The sequence below is a fragment of the Trachurus japonicus genome, chromosome 7 (assembly GCF_045865225.1).
Source record: "Trachurus japonicus isolate A0001 chromosome 7, Traja_1.0".
NCBI classification, from domain to species: domain Eukaryota; kingdom Metazoa; phylum Chordata; class Actinopteri; order Carangiformes; family Carangidae; genus Trachurus; species Trachurus japonicus.
In genome coordinates, this window is record NC_140913.1 from 25,679,142 (window position 1) to 25,701,533 (window position 22,392).

At 40.1% G+C, this 22,392-nt stretch overlaps 4 protein-coding genes across 5 annotated transcripts; 3 read left to right on the forward strand and 1 right to left on the reverse strand.

Moving 5' to 3' along the window:
* Positions 1-160: 160 nt before the first annotated feature.
* LOC146984884 (eukaryotic translation initiation factor 4E type 3-like) lies at positions 161-4,703 on the reverse strand. Its single transcript, XM_085782453.1, has 7 exons — positions 4,427-4,703; positions 3,489-3,561; positions 2,888-2,982; positions 2,726-2,786; positions 2,558-2,624; positions 2,279-2,434; positions 161-2,160 (listed from the first exon to the last, which is right to left on the reverse strand). The coding sequence occupies exons 1-7, from the start codon at positions 4,585-4,587 to the stop codon at positions 2,114-2,116; spliced, it is 660 nt and encodes a 219-aa protein (XP_085638579.1). The 5' UTR covers positions 4,588-4,703; the 3' UTR covers positions 161-2,113.
* A 173-nt stretch (positions 4,704-4,876) lies between these two features.
* LOC146984885 (serine/threonine-protein phosphatase 4 regulatory subunit 2-like) lies at positions 4,877-12,727 on the forward strand. Of its 2 annotated transcripts, XM_085782452.1 has the most exons (10): positions 4,877-5,149; positions 6,490-6,571; positions 6,726-6,896; positions 7,352-7,445; positions 7,587-7,624; positions 7,779-7,853; positions 8,046-8,195; positions 9,794-10,077; positions 11,189-11,572; positions 11,882-12,024. In XM_085782452.1, the coding sequence occupies exons 1-9, from the start codon at positions 5,116-5,118 to the stop codon at positions 11,521-11,523; spliced, it is 1,263 nt and encodes a 420-aa protein (XP_085638578.1). In that variant the 5' UTR covers positions 4,877-5,115; the 3' UTR covers positions 11,524-11,572; positions 11,882-12,024. The 2 variants fall into 2 exon arrangements, with proteins under 2 accessions (XP_085638578.1, XP_085638577.1); XM_085782451.1 differs by having other exon boundaries at positions 11,189-12,727.
* A 3,065-nt stretch (positions 12,728-15,792) lies between these two features.
* On the forward strand, positions 15,793-17,946 carry guca1b (guanylate cyclase activator 1B). Its single transcript, XM_085782454.1, has 4 exons — positions 15,793-16,246; positions 16,824-16,973; positions 17,107-17,221; positions 17,448-17,946. Exons 1-4 carry the CDS (start codon positions 16,043-16,045, stop codon positions 17,582-17,584), a joined length of 606 nt encoding a protein of 201 aa, XP_085638580.1. The 5' UTR covers positions 15,793-16,042; the 3' UTR covers positions 17,585-17,946.
* A 618-nt stretch (positions 17,947-18,564) lies between these two features.
* oard1 (O-acyl-ADP-ribose deacylase 1) lies at positions 18,565-21,385 on the forward strand. The gene is made up of 5 exons (XM_085782455.1): positions 18,565-18,897; positions 19,017-19,182; positions 20,724-20,782; positions 20,898-21,010; positions 21,131-21,385. Exons 1-5 carry the CDS (start codon positions 18,766-18,768, stop codon positions 21,276-21,278), a joined length of 618 nt encoding a protein of 205 aa, XP_085638581.1. The 5' UTR covers positions 18,565-18,765; the 3' UTR covers positions 21,279-21,385.
* The last annotated feature ends 1,007 nt before the right edge of the window (positions 21,386-22,392 follow it).

Genomic DNA, 22,392 nt, shown 5'->3' on the forward strand with positions numbered 1-22,392 from the left:
CAACCACAGGAGGGAGACATTGTCCTTCTGGTTGTTATGAAACATCCGCTTCCTATTAATTGGTCCATATTTGATTTGATTTGATATTAATGTTTTTAGTGGCTCAGTCAGGATAACCAGGGTGTACACCGTAAGAAATCAAAACAGCAAATGAAAGTAGTGAAAGTTTAGTCGAATTTTTATTTTTCAAACACATGTAAAACTAACAGAGAAACATGACTAGATACAAGTTTCAACAAGCTGAACACAGATGACAGTAACATTCTGAACTGCTGGTAAACACAAGGCACCATCCAAGATCAACAATCAGTTACAAGGTCTGAGCTCTGAGGTGAGGGGTCAACTGTATATGTGCAAGGGGGGGACAGTACGGTTTCCTCTTAAACTCACTAAAAGTATGTGCTTTTAAAATCATCACGTGAAAAAAAGAAAAGAAAAACAGTACAGCTAAGATAAAGAAAGCCTGACAAAATCAGTGGTCTGAAAACCAACTGTGACTACTTCTGGCTCTGACAGAGACAAAACAGCAATTTTAAACACTTAAATATTTGATTTGATTGATGAATCCTAGCAGCATTCATTATGTGGATTTCAACACATGCACTCTCTCAAAGTCTCCGTGGAAATTACCTCAAATGTCTCAGTATTATAAGTACAGCCACTCAACAAAATCTGCTCTGCTCTATGCAGCCTTGAATAGACAATCTCTCTCACTCCCTCACCCATTAACTTTCTCACAAACACACAGAAAGGCGCCTTTGGTGAGATGTAGAATGGTTCAGCTTCCTAAATTTAAAAACCTAAAAACACGAATGCAACAAAAACATTAAAGCTATGGATTTTAGACACACTGAAATTGTTTGGGTACAGCAGTAGTAAACCACCTCTTGATTGTTTCATACACTTTTGACACTGCTGCACTGATTGCACCATCTAAACAGACAGCAGTGATTTGTACAAATTCATTAAAATAGCCCAAAAAGAGCAATATCTTTATTTAATTTTTTGTACCTCTGTGACAGATTTCAGTGTGTCAGGTGATTAGAGATTGTTTAACCCTGGGGCTAGTATTACCTGCTTTACAAAGGGTAGTTTCACAAATCTATTATAACACAGGTCATATGAATACATGAAAACATGAGTTTCAGCGTTTTTCATCCACATTTCTCAGTTAGTATTAAAAAAGGAGAACAAAGAAACTCATAACAAAATGAACAAACACATCTTTACACTTATCAGAAAAAGGTGACACAAAGCCAAAGTATGTATTTGGTCTCAGATATCACGACCCCATATAATCCTGGAGGGACAATCTGATGTTTTACATATACAGTAAGAAACAAAGTGCTTGATTTAGGACAAACCAGGACACTGCACATCTGCCACAAAATCTACAGAATAAAAATGATTGCATATATTTCTCAGCATCTATACTCACGATGTTTTGTGTACTGAGGTCACTTAACTGTAACAAGAACATTTTCCTTTCATTATTCACTCGTATCGAAAAGAAGAAAATAAAAAAAGAAATGTGCAGTTTGTCTGTTCATATATGTAAGCATTACAGCACACTTAATATCTATGTTCTCTAGTGTAGGCAACAGTATTTTGGCTGTATCATACAAAACAGAGAAAAGAGCTGACTAGAAAAGCTTTGTAATGTGTCGTTAGGGTAAAGGTTTGCTTTGTGGAACTAGGCCTGCTCGACAACGTGGCTCTGTCTGTGCTCAGGAACCTCCATAAAATATGTTAAAATACATCTAAAAAAAACAAAATCAGACTGTACATGATCTGCTGTTTTAGTGAAAGTTTTTTTGCAAAACTCTGCGGTATAAAAACATACAAACACTGCCAAAAAAAAATAATGTGACACTAAAGCAGTTTTTGCTTTTGGCTAAAATAATTTTGGATAACGACAGTAGTGCCCAGGAGATGGGGAAACTGCATCAACTGAGTTCCATAATACAAGGGCTACATTTTGAGGTAATTAAAAGGTAATCCATAAAGCAACTATAAACTCAACTGCTTCAAATTTGCCCATATATATTATGGTCCTAAGCACGTTCATAAGCAAAGAAAATTATTCTCAATGTGTCCTGATGTGTAAAACGTGCTAATGTCTTGCTCGACCTCCTTCAAAAGCGTGGTGCTCCTCATGTGCTGAAATACAAGCAAACAAGAACAACTGAATATGTTTTACTTTTATGATGTTTTTTCATTTTATGGTGTTATTGCCAACCTTGCCATATATAAATAAATACTCAAAGCCAATACTCACGTTTGTAAAACACTGCTTTGAAAGGGACTTGTGGGAGAAGCTCATTGATCCTTCCTAAGATGTTCGACTCATTAGCACAAGACGCATTTCCATTCCAGACCTGAAACACGTCCTCTCTGTCTCTGACACTGACGCTGACACCGACGACTTCATCATCTGCAAAAACAACAACAGAGAACCAGTTTTAATCAATTTCATATTGATGCCATTATCACTGAAAAAAAAACGTGATAATTCATTTGCCATGGTCTTTTCACATAAGTCAATCATTATATTTACCTGAGGGACAATAATCACTGAACTGTTCTCCAATAGTAGCCAAGAGCAACTCCTTCCATACAGCAGTCTGTGTATTTAATGGCAAGGTTGTTAGGAGGTCATGAAAATAGGAAGTGATGAATGTGTAAATAGCACATCATACATATTTAAATATATTATAACACTTACAGTGCACTCTTTGGGTACTTTCATTTTCCAGACACCACCTTTAGCATTGCTTTCTTCTTCCCTGTTTGAACAAATCAGCAGACAATATTACACATTTTAACTATCCTCAATTTAAAAAAAAAAAAAAGGGAGAATGCTCATTAATCTTTAAGTTAAACTCACCAGAGTGGTTTCCTCTCTCCTCTCATCAGATGATAGCTACATCTCAGTGGTAAGCTGGAGACGCCGGGTATGTTGTTGTAAACTCGCCAGAAGTTCTACTCACGGTGCCAAGGTGAACAGAGGAAACGGGTATTTTATTGAACGATTTACTGGCACAGGGAGCACAGACAGCTGGCCTTGTTAATATTTCACATTTCATGTGAAGTAGAACATCACAGCCAAAGGTCTTTTCCTCATTGCTCTTCACTTCACCTGCCCTAATTTACGAATCCTTACCCAACATAGTTCTGGTTAGTGGTTCATAATAGGGCACTTGAGCTCTTTAATATCCTACAATAGTCATTACAGTATATTAAAAATAACCTGATGTGCAAATTTGGGTAATTAGACATGATACATCTTAACAAGTTAATCAACACTCTTGTCTTTATACAGAAGCTGTGTAAAAATAAACATCTTCACACTGAAGAGTGAGTACAAATGAGGAAATTAGAAATGTGACATTACTGAACTCCTTGTGTGAATGCAGAACGCAGACGCTCTAACCCCAAGTCTTTAACCCTGTGTCTAGAGGAGCTGTGCTGTTGTAGGAAAGACTCACCTGGACGGTCTCCACTGTGTATATTTTCTTCAAGTTTGACTCACATTCAGCTGCTGTTGTCCCCGGAAGAGATCTGACAAAAATCAGATAGAGACATTTGATTACATTTTATTTATTCAATGAATGTGTTTACAATTTTAAAAAAAACAAGCTTTTCTGACTTCAGTGACTTGACATATCTAAATAGACTTTTTCCACTTGCTCCATTACTCAGACATGTTTCAGAGGGCTGCCCTCTGAGCTGGGTGACTGGGAGGGGGGGCTGATGACAAATAAGGCAGTAAACAGTAAACAACACTGACCCCGTTTGAGCACAGCAACCGTCTGATCTGTTACTGAGTGTCTCTTCTGTTCAACTCTGCTGCTGTGATTACTTAACACAATTTTGAAAAACTTCTCCTATGCAAAGAGTTAGATGATGATGTTAACCTGGGAACACTGTTATGATAAGGCACATTTTAGCTCGATAAGTTGAAATAACAGGGGAAAAGACTGATTATTAAAGCACTCACCGCAGACACATGAGCAGTGACTCAACATTTTTTTTTAAATAACAACACCTGTGCAAAGTACAGAGGTTAAAGATGACCTCAAAATGAACTCATCAAACTATTATGAGTTATGTTTAGCCAGTCAGTCATAATTACGTCCTGTTTATTTTCAGAGCCTACTAGGCGGTCTTGGGTATGTAGGTCGTTGGGAAAATAGGTTGTCAGCAAAGCAACATTAACACCATTAACAAGCAGTTTTATAAGTTCTTTCCTGTAATTTATTCTAATAAACACCAATCATGTGGCTATTAATAGTTATTAAAAGACTATTATCTAGGTCGCAGTGACCCGGACCTGATAAATTTGTCTCCTTTCTTTGTTCTTATTTGATCAGCTACAAAGAGTTCATCTATATGATAAGGACAAGTAATGTACACGAAGCCGTACCTGTCGAGCCAGAAGGTCCACGGAGAGTGTAAAGGCAGAGTGTCTTGATCACTGTTACTTGAAATCATTCCCAAATCTCTGTCGCTGATGTGAATGTTGTGCTCCAGCAGACCCGGGCTGGATGATGTGCTCAGTTGTATCGCAGCTACTGGAACTGCCATTGTTAGATTTTTTTTTTTTTAACCCCTGAAAACTAAAAAATCTTAGTATAAGAAGATTAAAAAAAGAAAGAAAAAGAAGAGAGAAGACCTCCTGTTGTGCTGATGTTTTCACCGCTGGCTGCTGTCGCTGTGTTTATATATATATATGGGCTGGCTGGCAGGTTAGGTAAAATTAACCCAGATCGACTGCTGACTCATTGGTTGTCTCACCGGTTTGCGTCGTCACAACATCAACAACAATTTAAAAAAAAAAAACGGTGACACCCCGCTGAGCTGCACAGTGCGTACCGACTGGAGGACACACAATAATTTAATTCTGGCTACTTCTACCCGTTGCTACTACTGGCCCTGGGTTGTTCGAGCGCTTTGTTGATCTCAGGTTAAAATCGAAACGCATCTTCCGCAAATGACGTAACGTGACGTCAGACATCAGACATGCGCAGTCGTCGCCGCCGCCACCAGCTTTGTTGGGTCGCTACCTGCTACTGCTAACTAGCAAGTGTTTCCTGCCAGGGACTGGACACAGATATGGACATCGACGCGTTGCTGGAAGCGTTTCAAGGCAATGTTTACACTTATACATGCGTGACTCATTGTTATCAGCCACAGGGCCTTGCGATTGTTTTCATGTCCTCGCTAAAAAAAAAAAAAATCAGCAGTGTTTGCTAACTACGTTACGTACGTTACCCCGTAACTTAGCTTACCAACATCGACTAGCGTTCACAGGAGGCAACTAGGGACACTGGTCTATTTTATTTATTTTTCTTGCCTGGCTTAACGTTAGCTAGCTCTATGTTATTATCTGGAATAAATAGGTTGGTAATATATTTCTCTTTTGGCCCATTTATTTCCCTTGTTGATACTGGTGACAGTATGTAAACAGCTAGCTGGGTAACGTCACAATAAACATGCTAACTTGCCAACTTTGACAATAACTTTCCATGCAGTTAAGCCGAAATGGTGTTTGACAGGGTCTCTGCGGGTCTCCAGAGGTCTTATGATGCAGAGGTCCTAGATTTATTGCCCTCAAAAAGGACTGTAGATGGTTAAATAAAGTCTTAAATTGCAACTGCAGAGATCAAATATTAGTTTTCCTTACGGTAAAAGTAGTTGTAACTTTTGGCTGTTTGTTGGACGGAGGCTCACCCACGCGTAATGGGTCTGATTTTAGCAAATATATATACCGGTATACATGTATATAACTAACAAGTAATTACTTATTTATTAATTGGTCAACCCATCAATTAATTAGTTGTGTGTGTGCATAGATAAATAATGTGACAATCGGTCCCTTGGCACAGATTAGTAGAAAGACCCTCAGCCGCATCATTTACTTTCGTTTTGTGTATTGAGACGTTTTGAATCTTTTTGTGGTTGTTTTCTGTTTCTGAATTAATTTCACGTTTTTTTGTGATTTTGTTTTCTGTTTATCTATATGGATGTTTTGTGTCTCTCAGAGCAGGTTTTACTTGACCTTGAAACCTTTTACCTGAGCTATGTGGTCTTTATAACAAGAAATATTAAGGGTCTGCGTCCTGTAGACCTGTTCAGTAATCCATGAAACCAGGCCATGTTCATTAATTGACTGTTACTAGTAATTAAATATTAATTATGACAATAACTCCCATACAGCTGGAAAACAATTAAAACTTTAATTAAAGTACAGAATAAATAATGCCAAGCCTCATTGTACCCACTGGTTTTCTGTCATTCTTTGGCAGTCATTGTGCTCCACTCTAGAGAATATTCTCAAATCTGATAAAATGTCATAAATCAAACATTTGACTTGGTGAACACAGAAACCTTGTGCAGTATTTGTTTAATTATGCTCAGTCCTGATTTGTGTGCAATTGGATTATTTACCAAAAATTAATTTTCAGTTTTTCATGTGGGCATTTGCAGATTTTGAGAAGAAAGGGAAGAGAGAGACCTGTCCTGTACTAGAGCAATTCCTGTGTCATGTCGCCAAAACGGGACAACCGTTGTGAGTAGCAATTCATTTTTTTGTTTTGCTTCAAATATTTTTTATTTTGTTCAATTTTTCCTGTCTGTGAAATCTGCATGGCGAACTTGTGTTGTCTCTCTCCTACCAAAGAGACCTTTCAGTCTTTAAAACTCACTTTTCCGCTATCTTTCAGGATCCCGTGGTCCCAGTTCAAAACTTACTTTGTGTTTAAGTTGGAAAAAGTCATCGATGACTTTCAGGCTGCAACACCAGAACAGAGAGGTCCACACAATCCCAACGTAGAGTATGTTCCCTTCGAAGAGATGAAGAACAGAATCTTAAAAATAGTGGATGGTTACAATGGGTGAGTAAAGCTGACAATCAGCCACTTTGTAAATTGTAAACAAATCTTCCCTTAGAAGTCCATACACAGAATAAATAATAAAGAAGTTTAGTTACATGAATTCAAAAATGTCTGTCCACTACATTATCAGTCTTCTTCTTATTGCATGTGTGAAAGCCACAAAGCCACAAAGATATATTTAAGTGAAAAAAACAACTGATAATAGATCTAATCTAATGAAGCCATGAATCAAATCTTACCACTCTGTGGTGTAATCAATTCAATTCTATTATGATTTATTGTTCTAATGGCATTATCTCAAAACAGTCATGAATCTGTCCAGATTGATGACTTTTCCCCCCCCTCATTCAGCTCTGATGCTGCTTTGGCAAGTTTTCAGAGATAGTGTTGTTGCCTGCCTCTGTGATGATGGCTGTGTGGCTAATCAAGAATTTACTTCTTGTTCATTTTTCTAGAATCCCTTTCACCATCCAGCGTCTGTGTGAACTCCTTGTGGACCCGAAGCGTAACTACACAGGGACAGAGAAGTTTCTCAGGGGTCTGGAAAAGGTGAGCAATGAGCATTACACAACACAACTTTGGCTGCACACAGAAATTCAGTGTTTGGATGATATTTATCAGTACTGATGAAATGCACTTCCCATGTCTTTAAAATGAATTTTAAAGTTTTTAATACACTCTCTATTTCAGAATGTAATGGTGGTCAGCTGCGTGTACCCCACATCAGAGTGAGTACAATTTGAAAGCTGTTGTTCTGATGGCTGTACTGTAGTATTTCTGCTTCTCATGCACATTGACAGCTCCATTTAACTTGCTCATGTAATCACACTTAACAGAAATTAACAGACAGTTGTTTTTGTCCCTTTTCTATTTCTTTCAAAGGAAAAATGGGGCATCGGGTGTAAACAGAGTGAATGGAGTGATGTTTCCTGGTAACTCCTCTCTATATTCAGACAGGTGGGAGCAACATACTTGTCAGTGATTGACATCCACAAATTGAAAATGCCTCATACACAGGGAAGTTGAATTAATGTAGAGTACAATAACTAAAGGACACATCAGTCTTGCCTGTCAGTGTGGGTCATGTGTGGGCTCTGCTGCTTTCTGAGATGACTCTCATAAGAATGTGTAATTTTTCTTCTCTTGCAGTCGAAATGTCAACGGACCGGGAATGCCAAAACCACTCACCAGACCCAAGTTGTCACTGTCATCTTCGCTTTCCACCAACGGGCTACCTGACTGTCCAGTCAGCAAAGAGCCAGAGCCAACTACAGAGGAGGTTGAGGAGCACCATATCAGGTAATTGGAAGTGTTGAAAACTTTTGACATGATCTACAACACAAATTCTTTATCCAGCATACAAAGACATAGCCCTCATTTCATGTTGAAGGGATAGTAGCATTTTTTTTAAAGTGGGGTTGTATGATCTACAAATAGCCCCTAAGTACTTTAATTGCAGTAGAAGACTCTCTGCACTCCTCCCGTTAGCAACGCCAGCCCATAGCCCTGCCCAGAGATTTACAACATACATGGACCCAAAGAAACGGCCTATTTTCACGGCCTAAAAGAGGTTTTACGTGAAAAAAAATACACAGTTCCATTGTTCGCTATAATATAATTTTTTCCAGCCCTTCAAAGTGCAGGAAAAACGCAGTTTTTATTTGGACCTAACCAACTCACGTATCCCTCCGGCCCAGGGTTAGCGCCCGCCGATCAGCAGTTGGTCATGTTTTCAGTATCTGTGAAATAACGTTCTGGTAGATTGTAGCGCCCATTGATCTCTCTGAATGTGTGTGGGTGTGTGTCCATCTCTACTGCGTTCTGTTTACACAAAAAGGCACACGCATCAATTGCGGTGTTTTATTTTGAAAATTGTTTTGATTTTGAAAGTTGAGCGGATTCTCTCGTGTTTCTTTGTTATAAACAACACAATCGTTTAACATGAGCCCCGAAAGGAAACTGGCTCAGCTTCTCGGCGCTTCGCAGCTATTCGGCGCCTCCGCGTCCGGTGTGTCCGGTGTGTCCCTGTCCCGCGACAACGCGGCCGTAGCCGCTGTGATATGACGACCCCGCCCCCGGAGGAACTGTGAAGAAGTCAGCTGTGATTAAAATGACCTAAACCGAGCCGAGTTGAGCTGTAACTGTGTGGCAGCGCTCTGCTGTGTGGCGAAGGGGCAACACACACACACACACACACACACACACACACGCGCGATCATCCTCTCAGACGCAGCTGCATCTCTGCAGGTCACTGGTGTGTGAGTGAGGAAGAAAAGCCCTGACTTGCTTGGACAGACGTTGTTTGATGTCACCCGCTGATTTGCATATAAATATCTAGACCCCGAATATAAGACGACCCGTCTTTTTCAGACTTTTTTTGACGGAAAAAATATCGTCTTATATTCGGGTCAATACGGTATATTATAGCAAACAATGGAACTGTGTTTTTTTTTTTTCACGTAAAACCGCTTTTAGGCCAAAAAAATAGGCCGTTTCTTTGGGTCCATTCACAACAATGTATGTTGTAAATCTCTGGGCAGGGCTATTATGGGCTGGCGTTGCTAACGGGAGGAGTGCAGAGAGTCTTCTACTGCAATTAAAGTACTTAGGGGCTATTTGTAGATCATACAACCCCACTTTAAAAAAATGCTACTATCCCTTTAAATTCCTACTGGTTTGTTCTGGTTTGTCATGGCAGCAGCCACATTGTGAGATATAGGACCACCGCTTTTGAACCACATTTCTTTCATGTTGGAGTGTGTAATGCACCAATTGAATCTCAGACATTTCTTTTTGAAATGTTGGAGCAGTTTTCTCAAAACCCCATCTTAAAAGAATAATATATTAACTTAACATTAATTCAAATGTTCCCTGATTTTTTTTTGTCATTACAGCAGTGATTCCTCGCTGCCAGAAGAGGACATCACACCAAGCAGCGGCATAAAGAACAAACACCCTGAGGACGAGGAGGAGGAGGGGGATTCTGATGCTGACAAGCAAGAGGTCAAAAGGCTCAAGTTTAATGAAAAGGAAGAGGATGAAACAGAACATGAAAAGGAGTCATCTTGTCAAAAGGGGTCAGAAAGCTTGTCAGAGACACTGGAGTCTTCAAAAGACTCTTGTGGTCAAGACTTAACAAGTGGAACGTCTTGTGACACGCCGTCGATTTCAGAGGAACATGGTGAGTGAATCTTGGCTAATTGATCTATGTTGTATATGTGAAAGGATCAGTTGGTGTGTGATTTAGGTGGATGTGTTGGCAGAAATTGAATATAATAGAAGCATTGTGTTTTCAGTAGCTTAGAATGAGCCCTTCATTACTACATATCCTCATATAGTCGCCCCCCTCCCCCCATATTGCTCTGTTGAGTTTTTACAGTAGCCCAAAACAGCCAAACCAAGTACTGGTTCTAAAGGGAGGCTTTTGTGTTTTTTATACATTACCTGAAGGCACCGTAGTATCTGCCGCACAGTTGGAAATGGAGAGTGTGGGGAGTGTCAGTTCGTTGGCATCTGCAACCTCACCACTAGATGCCATTAAATCCTCATCACTGATGTTTAGTGTGAAATTGTTTTAGCACCAACACTGTGTGTATACATGGGGTCTTAATAGAAAGATGACTATGTGATAGCTTGGGTGCTTCCCTTGAAAAATGTACAGTATATGCATAGAAGGCTGCACTGACACCAAATTATCCCCAAAAAATATTTTTAGTGCAAAGCTCAAAGTGAATATGAAACAAGTAAACAACACACACACACACTGGGATGTAGGGGCGAAGAGCCTGTCGGTGAAGCCTCCTGCAGGCTGCGTCCCACTGTGTTCTTGATCAATCTCCAAGAATTCTGTGTCCTCTGAGTGTTTTTGTCGTCTCGGCACAGTGACTTGTACAAAGGAGCTCAGTTAGGACAGTATCTGCTGGAGGGCATTAATGATGTACAATCTGAAAGAAATGAGTGTCATTAAGTGTCATTAAGGATTTGTTTTGTGCCTATGACAGCTACATGCATGGGCTCCTAGGTTATTCTGTGTGTGTACTGTAGCTGATGTGTAAAAACACATCAGGGCTACAGCAGAGACTCTGCCTGCTCCGACTCCTCTATGATTTGATTGGTTTGGATATCTCTAAGTAGCTAAAATCTGAAGCCTTGATTCATAATATTGATGTTGTTGTTTCAGTTCACACATTTATCTGCAAATTAGGTCAGCCTTGTTCTGATTAGATAGCAACCACAGAGTGTGTATTATTCAGGCGGTCTAATAGTAAAATGTTGACCGCTTCACTCCTCAGAGCCCAGTAACGCACAGACAGAAACCTCTGAAAAGGAAGAAGACTCATCTGAGACGGGAGACGTCCACACTCAGAAGAATGACCACGTGGACGTGGACCAACCTGAGCTGACGGCTCAGTCGGAGAAGAGTGCAAGCTTTGAGCAGGACACTGGGGAGAGCAGCAGCAGCAGCAACAGCAGCGGCGGCAGCGGCGGCATCAGTGATGGAGAAGTCCTGCCCAGCGACAAGCCGGTCGCCCCCTCGTCTAGTAGTTCACCGGAGTTGTCAACAGAGGGCGATGCTGACAGTTCGAACAGCACAGACACTGCAATAGAGCCTGGGGAACATGACTAACTTGAAGCCCCGGCCTGCCAACTGACTTTTTTGTACACTGTATGATACCACACCAATATGGAGTCATAGGAGTGCCATGAAAAATAACAGATATATAAAAGACAAAGAAAATAGATGTGGAAATAAAACCAATTATAGATAAAGGATAAAATTAAAAAATATGAAAAATAAATAAAAGAATAAATAGGTACAATGCTTTACCCCCTTTTTGCCTTCACTTTTGTTGCATTGCTTTTGATTTCCCATGAAGGACCAATGTGTCCTTAAACTGACATTTATTCCAGTTTATATTTCCACATTCATTTTCCTATTCTTTTGCACATTTATTTATTTTTCTGTGGCACTCCTTTGACTCCATACACCAAGGGTATATCTGTAGCACTGTGGACCTTTAGACTTCAGGACCAGGAGCGATGTGGACCCTGAGATTCCTCACAGAAGAGTCTTTTTTTGTGTCCTCTTCATTTTCAACTACTCATGGCTACACATCACCTGGTCTTTAAACTAGAAGGAAATTATTCAAAGAAGATTATGGAGTCTCAGCTTTTTCACTGTTGACTAAAAGTTTTTCTAATCTCTCCCCAACCCCGATTTTTCTATCTGAGTGTTTTGATTTAACCTTGTTAACTGATGTATTCCTAAATTTCATTATTCATCCATTATTTGGCATATGGCCAAGAAGATATATTAGGGCAGTTTGCGTTGAGTTTTGGCCTCCATATGGTTAATTTGACTGTCTATCAAATGAATGTCTTTCTCCTGATGAATTAGGAAATCTGCCATTAAGCAAAACTTCACACGTCTGTTTGCATTTTCTATGAAGCACATACCGAAAAATGTATTTCCTATTAGCATTACGTTGCATTTGTTAGCACTGACCCTTTTGAAGGATGTGGAAAATATCACAGTTTTGCTTTGTCACTGTATGAAGCCAATATTTACACCTAATATTGCAGGTTTTAACCAGTTTGCTTTTGATTAGCTCATTTATTTGGCTTGAGGGTAGCCATCTCTGCATCAAACTCAACAGAACACAAGGTACTTTTACACTTTCTGTATGTCACACCTTAGTTGTACAGCTGTCCCTTTTGATAGCTAGGATTTTTACAGTACATATCTATATCAGTTTTTGTAGACTTGTAATATGTGTTCACTGCCTTCGTAAAATATGACGACAATAAAACAATAATTGCTGGAAGTTGAATGCTCGAGCCTGTATCATAGTGTTCAAAGGAAGTAGTGTACTAAGTGTAATTTGCTCACTTGATGTTTAGGGATTTGCACTTTTGAGTTGCTGATCCGGTTACGTCTCATACCTTCAGAACAAAGTGGGGACAGTCACCTCTTTGCCATGCTTGAAGTGTGACTCTGCAAATAGCACCTGTGGTTGATTAGACTGTCAACCCAGAGTTTTAGCCCAGAGTGAAATACCTTTGAAATTTGGTACAGAAATAGATTTTCTAAAGCTGACTCACACCTCATGCTGCAAACAAGTCCACGTTTAACTTTAATGACAGGGCGCATCTGAAACTCATGACTGTATATACAACCAACTCCATACAGTGCAGCTCCTCTTCACTTTACAGAGCTTTGTAGCAAGATTCAGTTCACTAGTTTGATATCAGGTCTGTCAGTTTACTGTTTGTGGTTCACTCGGTTGCTTTGTTTTGTTTCCAGCTGCAGCATGCAGCTGTATCCATGTCCCCACATAGGGGAGTGTTTATAGCTAAAGATTCAGATAATTATTTCCCTCGGCAGTTGATATAGACCCATCAGAGGCAAAACATGACTTCAAATGAAAGCTAATGTTGCATTGTACCTACTGTATATATAAATAGTCCACTATTGGCTAACATGTTTATCATATCAATTTCAAATGTGATATGTCAGTGTTGGGTTTCCATCTTGTACTTCCTGTTCCCCTCCATGCCCCACCTCCCTTCGCTGGATAAAATTACAAGTTTATGTTGATCTAATGCTGGAACACACTATCAAATTCATTTTACACTATGTTGACAGCTTAACATTAGCCAAACATACTATATCAGGCTGTATTGGATACATAACAGCAAGAAGCTTACATGCTTAAGTATTAGCATGTTAGCATGACAAAACAAACAAACAGCGAGTGTTATTTTACACCCGGATGCAGAAGGAAATATGGGTTAGACTGAAAATATCTCTTGTGTAAGAGCAGGTGGTGTGAATCATTTAATCATGTGAGGATAACATCCAGTGACTGCTCAGATGGCCTTGACACTTACAGCTTAGAGATTATCACTGTCCCTGTTGTCAGCAGATATAGGCCAGGAAGGTATTGGACCAGGCCAAGATTTCACCTCAAAACAATGGCTGTGTCACCAGTAACAATGATACTCTTACTCTACTAAGAATATTAAGTTACTTCCATTTGTCAGCTTTGTTGCTTAATTTATTTATTTTTTACCACCAAGGCCTTGACAGAAAATGTTTCCTGTCATATATATTTTGACCCCTCAATCCCTATAAGGTGTTATTTGACGTCAAATATTAGTGATTTTAACAACAATGACATTTAGACTCGACTGAGACCAAAGCAGGCATGTAAACAGTAATTAGGTTATCCATAAATAACCAGGCATGTGAAGGTCAGAGCTTCCAGAGATAACCTAACACCTGGCCCGTGTGATTCATCAGACTGGTCAGGAACTCCCTAGACGAGAAAAGATTACTTAAAGGAGTACGACAGAAAGTTAGCATTTTCACATCCATAAACTGTGCCTGCTATGTCTTCAGTTTTAGTACAGAGTTATGAAGAACACTGGATCCTACCATTCCCATAATAAGTAAGGGCACAGTTTGATTAGACCCTCTCTGTCTATAAACCTCTGAATAGTAAACTGACATTATGCATCCTTTAGTTAAACTAAAGCAGGGGTCTCTCTAACCCTTTTTTTTTTAAATTCCTGGTGTCTTGAATTACTGGTTACATCCTATCAAAACACTCAAACTGTACCAAATTAGATGAGTCAGGTCATTCAACAAATCAAACACCAATATTAAACACTCACATTTTGTACCCAAACTCCATTTGAAGCTGACTTTATCTATGTATTATCTGTTTGTTGGTAAGTTTAAAGCAGAAGTAAGCGATCTAGTCGTTTTGGCTAACTTCTTGTCAGCCGATGGAGTTAGCAGCCCCCGCCCTCGTCATCTATTGGTCCTCATCCCTACGTCACCACATTCACGCGCATCCCTTGGCTGCACACACAGCCCTTTATGCCGTTCTCTCTCCTCATTGGATAAAGGTTGTAGGATACAAGGAAAGTTTTCTCCTCGGCTCATAGCAGAGCAGAGTGACTGACAGACCCGTGTTTCAGACCAAACACTCTATATAAGTGATTGCTGTCGGAAGATACAACTATTTAAGACTTATATTAACACAAACATTCCGCTTACTTCTGCTTTAAGTTTATATCAGTTCTGTTAGCATAGACATTTCTATCACTATCTGATGTAAACAATCCTGACAGTAACTCACTTAATTGACAACTAATGACTTATGTTAAAGAGAGGCAGGGATCTGTCTTTGTATTTTGATTTAATTGTATTTGGAGTAGACTGTGTTGCTTAAAGTTTGAACTATGTATGGGCACTTCCCATTTGACATTATCATTAGGCTATCTTCAGTTAACCCAGTGTTTTTCAACCTCGGGGTCGGGACCACACGTGGTGTCGCCTGGAATTCAAATGGGGTCGCCTGAAATATCTAGTAATTAATAAAAAAAATTACTGATAAAAATATAAAAATATTATGATTAAAAACACCACACACAATCTTAAACAGCTGCATTCTATACTTTCACTTTCTCAAATTTAAATCGTGTTCAAATAAAAATATCTTGGATGGCGCATCGTGATTGACGGCCACGATCACGTGATTGTGGGGTCGCCAGAAATTTGTGATGTCAAAATGGGGTCACGAGCCAATAAAGGTTGGAAACCACTGAGTTTACACACCCATAAGAAGTTAAAGTTATACAATGCAAAATAATTCATTCATTCATTTATCCACTGGCAAGGCCCATATACTTGAAATCATAACAACACAGTGTGTTCCTACAAAGTAAACATACAGTACATGCCTCTGTCTTTAGGACAGGTGGAGGCAGGGCCACAAGGAAATCCCTTCAATGATCTGTCTGTGAACTGATTAATGTTGACAAGTGTCCATTTCTAATCACTTATCATGTGATCCACAACAGCCTCCTCTCACTTTCAGATGGGATTTGCCACAACAGGGAGCCTAATAACAATTCAGCTTGTATGGACTAAAATGCCATTTTGTTTTTGTGGGAGTTTTTTTGCCAAATTTTGGACAAAGTTATAGTTGCAGCACTTACAGCTCAGCGAGTGAGGATTGAGATCTATAGATTTTGTGATGTAGAGGAAAGCTGAAAAAAGGAGTCACACAGTCATACAGTTTTGTGTGATGTAAAAGACAAAAACAAAATTTCAGTTTGTACAAATTATTTCCACGATGGGTCAGCGCCTGAGTGAGGAATGTGACCCAGACAAGGAGATTGATGTGGCAGAGCTGCAGGAATGGTACAAAAAGTTTGTTGTGGAGTGTCCGAGTGGAACTCTCTTCATGCACGAGTTCAAGAGCTTTTTTGGCGTCACTGACAACAAGGAGGCTGCAGATTACATCGAAAACATGTTTCGAGCCTTTGACAAGAACGGCGTAAGTACAAACCTTTGTTGTGTGGAAGCACAAGTGGTGTACAGTCATTTATCTCACTGAAGCATCAACGCTCCAGTTAGAGGTTTGCTGATTTGCAGAAATTGTGACAGATGCATCTAAAGTCCATTACTGAGCATGTATTTTTCAGAGCTAAAACAAATAATTGGTTACCTAGTTGGTGAAAAAGACAGTAAATCTATGTATTTCAAAATTAAGTTCCAATTTTGATAGCTGTTTGATTATAAGGTTTTGCCCTAAATTCACAGTTTCAAGCTTCCAGCATTTGCTGATGAAGAAGCAGTCTAAAAACACTCATATTGCCCTGGGATATTATGTAATTATAATGATTATGCTACTTATTTTTGACAGCTAATTAACCAAATAATTAACTGATCACCCAAGAAAAATGTTGCATAATTAATTAACAATAAAAACTAATTATTAGTCGCAGATCCACATATTTTTAATTGGTGATTCAAGTAAAAGGATTTTTGCATTTTATCCAGTAGCTAATTGACAATACAGAAGATATATGTTATTTCATAACATTTTTAACTCTTTCCCCGTATGTACACAGGACAACACTATTGATTTTCTGGAGTACGTGGCAGCCTTGAACTTAGTCCTGAGGGGTAAACTGGAACACAAGCTTAAATGGACGTTCAAAATGTACGACAAAGACGGAAGTGGATGCATTGATAAGACAGAGCTACTTGAAATTGTGGAGGTAATTTTTGACTATTAAACTGTAATTATATGTAGCACATTTGTATCAATATATTTCACAATAAAACAGTGGGCTCTAAGTGAGCTGCAGTCAATGCAGGTTTCATTGTAACATCCTTTCCTGTCACTCTCAGTCTATTTATCGACTGAAGAAAGCCTGCCATGGCGAGCTGGATGAAGAATGCAATCTGCTGACCCCAGACCAAGTGGTTGACCGGATATTTGAGCTGGTTGATGAAAATGGAGATGGTGAGTGTTTCTGAGAGTTTTCTGACAGTTTAAAATGCTTTGTGGATGGTTTAAAAGGCAAGTGTCAGGCCGCTGTAATGGTTTTGTGGGAGTGCTAATGTAAAAGTGAGCATGAGCTCATTGTTTGTTTGTGCATATTGAACAGGAAAGGTGTACCAGCTGTGCAATTGTCCACCTTCTATTATCATAACATAAGCCCAGTGGATAACTGTCCCTTGTCATGTAGGGGAGCTCTCGTTGGATGAGTTTATCGACGGAGCGCGGAGGGACAAGTGGGTGATGAAGATGCTGCAGATGGACGTCAATCCTGGTGACTGGATGGGTGAACGAAGGCGCAGTTCTGACTCTAAGTCTGAAACATGAACTGTCAGTCCGTCACATCCACACTACCTTCATACATGTGTGCCCAATTATGCTGTGATTTCTTTTTTTTATCTATTGAAGTTTATATATGTATAAAGAAAAAAACACAGATTTAGATGTATCTCCACAGCTATGTTCCATTTTGCTTCTAATGTGGTTCTGTTCTGTTCATTTATTTTGGTTCAGGTGTCACATGTAGTCAAGTGAGTAACAGCAGTTTATTATTCACCACTTATGGTTTTGTAGGTCTGTGTCTTTATGTCATAGATGCTGCAATCATAAAGTGCATACTGTACTCTCTTCTCTCTTATCTGTGTCATAAAAGGAGAATAAAAGTTATTTAATAAACATGGTCGACCCTACAGATGTTTCCATTGCTTTTTAGGGTCTTTGAGGGATTCTACTGAGATTTATTTCAGTTTTGTTACACCATGTCTGGGACAATTTAGTATACTTTCATATATCATCAGTGCACTGGGATTAATGACCACATACCACAGACCATCAGTTTAGTCTGGATTCAACCTGAAAAGAAATCTAAAAGAAAAAGAATAGCTAAATAAAAAACACATGACAAAGTCGTTTTTCAGATATTAAATTGCATTATTTTTGACAATCTTATCTAACAGATTTCAAAATGGTTTCAGTTCTTCCTTTTTTATATATAAAAGGTTTTTTTTAAATTATTATAAATAAGTAAATTTTAGCATTAATATACTGTATGCTGTGTCCCACAGAATATCACCATATCAGAATTGTTATCATATAATTATTTTCATTTTTATTATCATATTGAACAAATAAGAGCACAACAAACAAAAGGGGTTGAGTCAGAAATAACACACCACAATGATTTCACAGTAGAACAGCATCATTTTTGATTGGATGTTCAAACTAATAATATTTAGGCCTACTTCATCAACATTTTTCGAGCAAACAAACATAAAAGATAAATCCATGCTCAAGCATCCTTTTCTCGCGAGATTTCACGATAGTTTCTCTTCTTCCTGGTCCTGTAAACTGACTCGCCCACACCGAGCTTACAAAGAGAAAGCATCATAAACAAAGTATTTTAACTCGGTGTGAGAGCGGCCACCTGCTGTCAGCTAAATGTGCGTTATGTGAACCTCTGTACTGTCGCATAATGAGTTAGTTAACGCGTCTTTTTTTGCAGAACTTGAATGCCGATAGTCTTGTTGTGTTTACGTGGGTTGACGACGACACTCACAAACCTTCACAAACGTGCTCAGCAGCTCATCACCGCTGCAATGTCGTCTGAGGCTGAGAAACCAGTCGGCAGTGGCAGAACAGAGGTAAAGCTCACACTTGAAAGAAAAGTTGACTTTCTAGTAGCCTATGGTGGTGGTGGTTGTTGTTGTTGTTGTATTTGTCGTCGTCGCCACGCGGTGTAACGCTGCCCCCTGCTGGTCAGTCTGCAGAAGACAGCTGGAGACCCGACTATGTCACCGGGGACCTGTTCTCCTGCCCTCAGGACGAGGCTCTGGCCCACTGCATCAGCGAGGACTGCCGCATGGGGGCAGGGATCGCAGTGGCGTTCAGGAAGAGGTTCGGAGGGGTCGATGAGTTAAAGAAGCAGCGTGAGTCAGCCCGCTCATTATTCATAATTCATCCTGAGTAAAAAAAAGTCGTGTTTTGGGGGCACTGATTCATGGGTGGCCAGAAAAACTGGCTTGTTTTTGTTTCCTTTTTTTTAATATTTTATTTTACATGAAGTCTTTCAAACACCTGGTTTCACAGTTGGGACAATGATTGTATTCTACACTAATTGACATAATAACATTAAGTAGCCTACAGTAAAAATTCTTGCCGCCCAGCGGGTCGTCCAATGATCAGAGGGTTGGCGGTTCGAATCCCGCTCTGTCCCGGTTGCTGCCGTAGTGTCCTTGGGCAAGACCTTACCCACCTTGCTCCTGATGGGTCGTGGTTCGCGCCTTGCATGGCAGCTTCCGCCATCAGTGTGTGAATGTGTGTGTGAATGGGTGAATGTGATGTACTGTAAAGCGCTTTGGGTATCGTTTCAGGTATAGTAAAGCGCTATATAAATACAGACCATTTACCATTTACCATTTGTATACTGTTAGTGTGCAGGTTATTAGAGCCATCAGTTGTCCCAAATTCAGACTGTACATATTCAGTGAAAGGTTGATGCTTTAGCCTAATGGTTTCACCAGACATCCTTTCATATAAATCATGATTCCTGTCTCATCCCATTTTTATGATGGTCACTTTGTTTCTGCCTCCTTCTGTCGTCCACCCACCAGATGTCCTCTGACTTTCTTCCTCCTCCTAGATCCACCTGCTTCTCACCTCACCTGTTTTCCAGTTCATTCACAATCACTGGGACTTGCACACCCACCTACACACCATTTCCATATTTATTCATTTTCTGTACTGCTTATCCATGCAGGGTCTGACATAGGGTAAGGACAGGGTACAGCATATAGAGACAAACAACACAGTCACAATCACAAATCATAACTTGCATGTATATGGACTGTGGGAGGAAGGTGGAGAAAACCCACCAGGCACAGGGCGACATAAACAGTCCACCTAGAAAGACACTAGACCCGGGAATTAATCCTTCTTGCTGAGAGCTGCCAACCACTGCACCAATGTGCCACCCTGTCACTCATTTACTCCTCTGTATTTACACCAGCCCTCTTCGTCCATCTATATTAGTGACCAGAGTGTTTAGTTGTTTGCTGCCTCTTGTCTGCCACCTGTCCAACTTTCTACCCATAACCCTGGTCTTCATCATCATGTTCCTCTTAAGGTAACTTCTCTACAGCAGCCTGTCTGTGCGTCTACTCTTGGGTCCTCCCCGTCTGTGCTCCTGCCTCCAGCTGTGACAACACGAAAATGTTCTCAACGTCTTATGCTTCATTTTGTTAACGCTTATCTAAAATTCATTCTGACAAATCATCGTCACTAGAGCTTAAAATAAACATCTGTGGGTTGAAATCGTTTTTAGCCGCACAGTATTAGTTTTGTAATGGCTTGTTCAGCAGCAGGGCAGTGAGGGTGAGGGGTTTTTAAAACCCATTATATTTTTTGGGGAAAATTGTACTGTTTGTTATTCTGATGTGGATGTTATCCTTTTTTGTGTGTGTTCAAACAGTGAAGCAACCAGGACAGTGTGCTGTGCTGGAAAGGGACTCACGATTCATCTACTATCTGGTAAAGATATAATGTTTAATTAAAAGTTTTACAGACGTACACCCTGGGGTAAGTCAGATGGGGATAACTTATTTAGATGTGATTGTAGTAAATATTTCTGTTTTGTTTATCACAGATCACAAAGAAAAAAGCCACTCAAAAGCCAACCTATGAAAAGCTGAGAGAGAGCCTGGAGGACATGAGGTCACAATGTGAAGTGAACGGAGTCACAAAAATATCGATGCCTCGGTCAGTATCACATCTACTCGCAAAGAGAGAAATATTCATTTGCTGGATTTTATGTGTAATGTGACGAGGTTTCGTGTTGGTTCTGTCACAGTTGAGCTGTGTTTTATCTCTCACCAACAGTATCGGCTGTGGCCTGGATCGACTGGCGTGGGCGAAAGTGTCGGAGATACTGGCGCAGGTCTTCAAACACACAAACATCTCCATTACAGTCTACAGCCTCCCAGAGAAAACAGAGACCACAGTGATGAAAGAAAACAGGCGCAGATGATTCCTGTTTATTGTAATAATTAATGTGTGCACTTTATATTGTGTTATATGGTGGGAAAATGTTATTTAAAAGGTTACATTACACAATAAACATCTTTGTACATCAAAGTCAGCTGAACACTCGTGAACTTCTGCAAGTAGCTCACAGAGGATGACATTTTACAGACTTTTTTTTTTTTTTTTTTTTTTTAAGTTTTAAGATCCTTAAAAAGATTACAGCAGCATTCAGAACATGGTCATCTACATTACAAACATCACAAATGGATTTCTCCATCTGGACGCTCAGTCTGAAATATCAGGTATCTCTTTATTTGCTCATTCAGCCACCAGGCAGTTATGTTGTTGATTGAGCAAACAGTGTGTTTGCATTTCTCTCTGGGCATCATAGGACTTCTGTAGTGCTCATTGAAGCCTCTGCAGATGGCTGTAAGGTCCACTATTGATCCGTCTAATTGGGTATTGTACTTTAATGCAGCCCGAACACAATGGCAGTACCAGATGGGGGTTAAAGACAGAGGGGCGTGGAGTGTCTGACACCACAAAGTCAATCCCATACATCCATACATCCATCCATCCATTTTCTCCAGGATCAGAAAAACCTTTTCAACACATTGTGGAACTGAAGTGGAAAGCAGTGAGATAATACCACACAATCTCCATTCAAGGCGTTTTATTAAATAAGGATTAATCCAACTAAAGGTGGATGCATTTACCTATTTGACAACATGTACTCCAGGTCTGAGTGATTAGCATAAACCTCGGTGGCAATGAGACTGGCTGAGCAGGCTCAGTAGTTTGCCGCCTGTGACCCGTCCGCTGTCCTTTGGGGCACTTTCAATAATTCATGAGGAAAAGGCATTAACCGCTGCGGCTGCCTTGCCCCCCCCCTCCCTCCTTCCCTTTCCCTTCCTCTCTTCCTCTACTCCCCCCCTCCAGCGCCCCCCCCACCATATATCCAGGCTGGCTGGAAGACTGTACTTTGGCATCGCTGCAACCAACCCCCGCTCCTCTCTTCCTATTCCTCATCCTTCTCCTCCTCCTCCTCCTCCCTTCCCATCCCCCCATCATGCCTGGCAATTAGACTGCACACTGCAGCAGAGCCACCTAGCCGTGCT

Excerpts from the sequence above, each read along its gene's own strand:
- LOC146984884 (XM_085782453.1), bottom strand. The coding sequence starts at position 4,587 with ATGGCAGTTCCAGTAGCTGCGATACAACTGAGCACATCATCCAGCCCG. Across the intron at positions 3,562-4,426 it reads TGGACCTTCTGGCTCGACAG|ATCTCTTCCGGGGACAACAG; the intron begins GTACGGCTTCGT and ends GATTTTTGTCAG. Across the intron at positions 2,983-3,488 it reads ACACAGTGGAGACCGTCCAG|AACTTCTGGCGAGTTTACAA; the intron begins GTGAGTCTTTCC and ends CACCGTGAGTAG.
- LOC146984885 (XM_085782451.1), top strand. The coding sequence starts at position 5,116 with ATGGACATCGACGCGTTGCTGGAAGCGTTTCAAG. Across the intron at positions 6,572-6,725 it reads GCCAAAACGGGACAACCGTT|GATCCCGTGGTCCCAGTTCA; the intron begins GTGAGTAGCAAT and ends GCTATCTTTCAG. Across the intron at positions 6,897-7,351 it reads ATAGTGGATGGTTACAATGG|AATCCCTTTCACCATCCAGC; the intron begins GTGAGTAAAGCT and ends TCATTTTTCTAG.
- guca1b (XM_085782454.1), top strand. The coding sequence starts at position 16,043 with ATGGGTCAGCGCCTGAGTGAGGAATGTGACCCAGACAAGGAGATTGAT. Across the intron at positions 16,247-16,823 it reads GAGCCTTTGACAAGAACGGC|GACAACACTATTGATTTTCT; the intron begins GTAAGTACAAAC and ends GTATGTACACAG. Across the intron at positions 16,974-17,106 it reads AGCTACTTGAAATTGTGGAG|TCTATTTATCGACTGAAGAA; the intron begins GTAATTTTTGAC and ends TGTCACTCTCAG.
- oard1 (XM_085782455.1), top strand. The coding sequence starts at position 18,766 with ATGCCGATAGTCTTGTTGTGTTTACGTGGGTTGACGACGACACTCACA. Across the intron at positions 18,898-19,016 it reads TCGGCAGTGGCAGAACAGAG|TCTGCAGAAGACAGCTGGAG; the intron begins GTAAAGCTCACA and ends CCTGCTGGTCAG. Across the intron at positions 21,011-21,130 it reads ACAAAAATATCGATGCCTCG|TATCGGCTGTGGCCTGGATC; the intron begins GTCAGTATCACA and ends TCTCACCAACAG.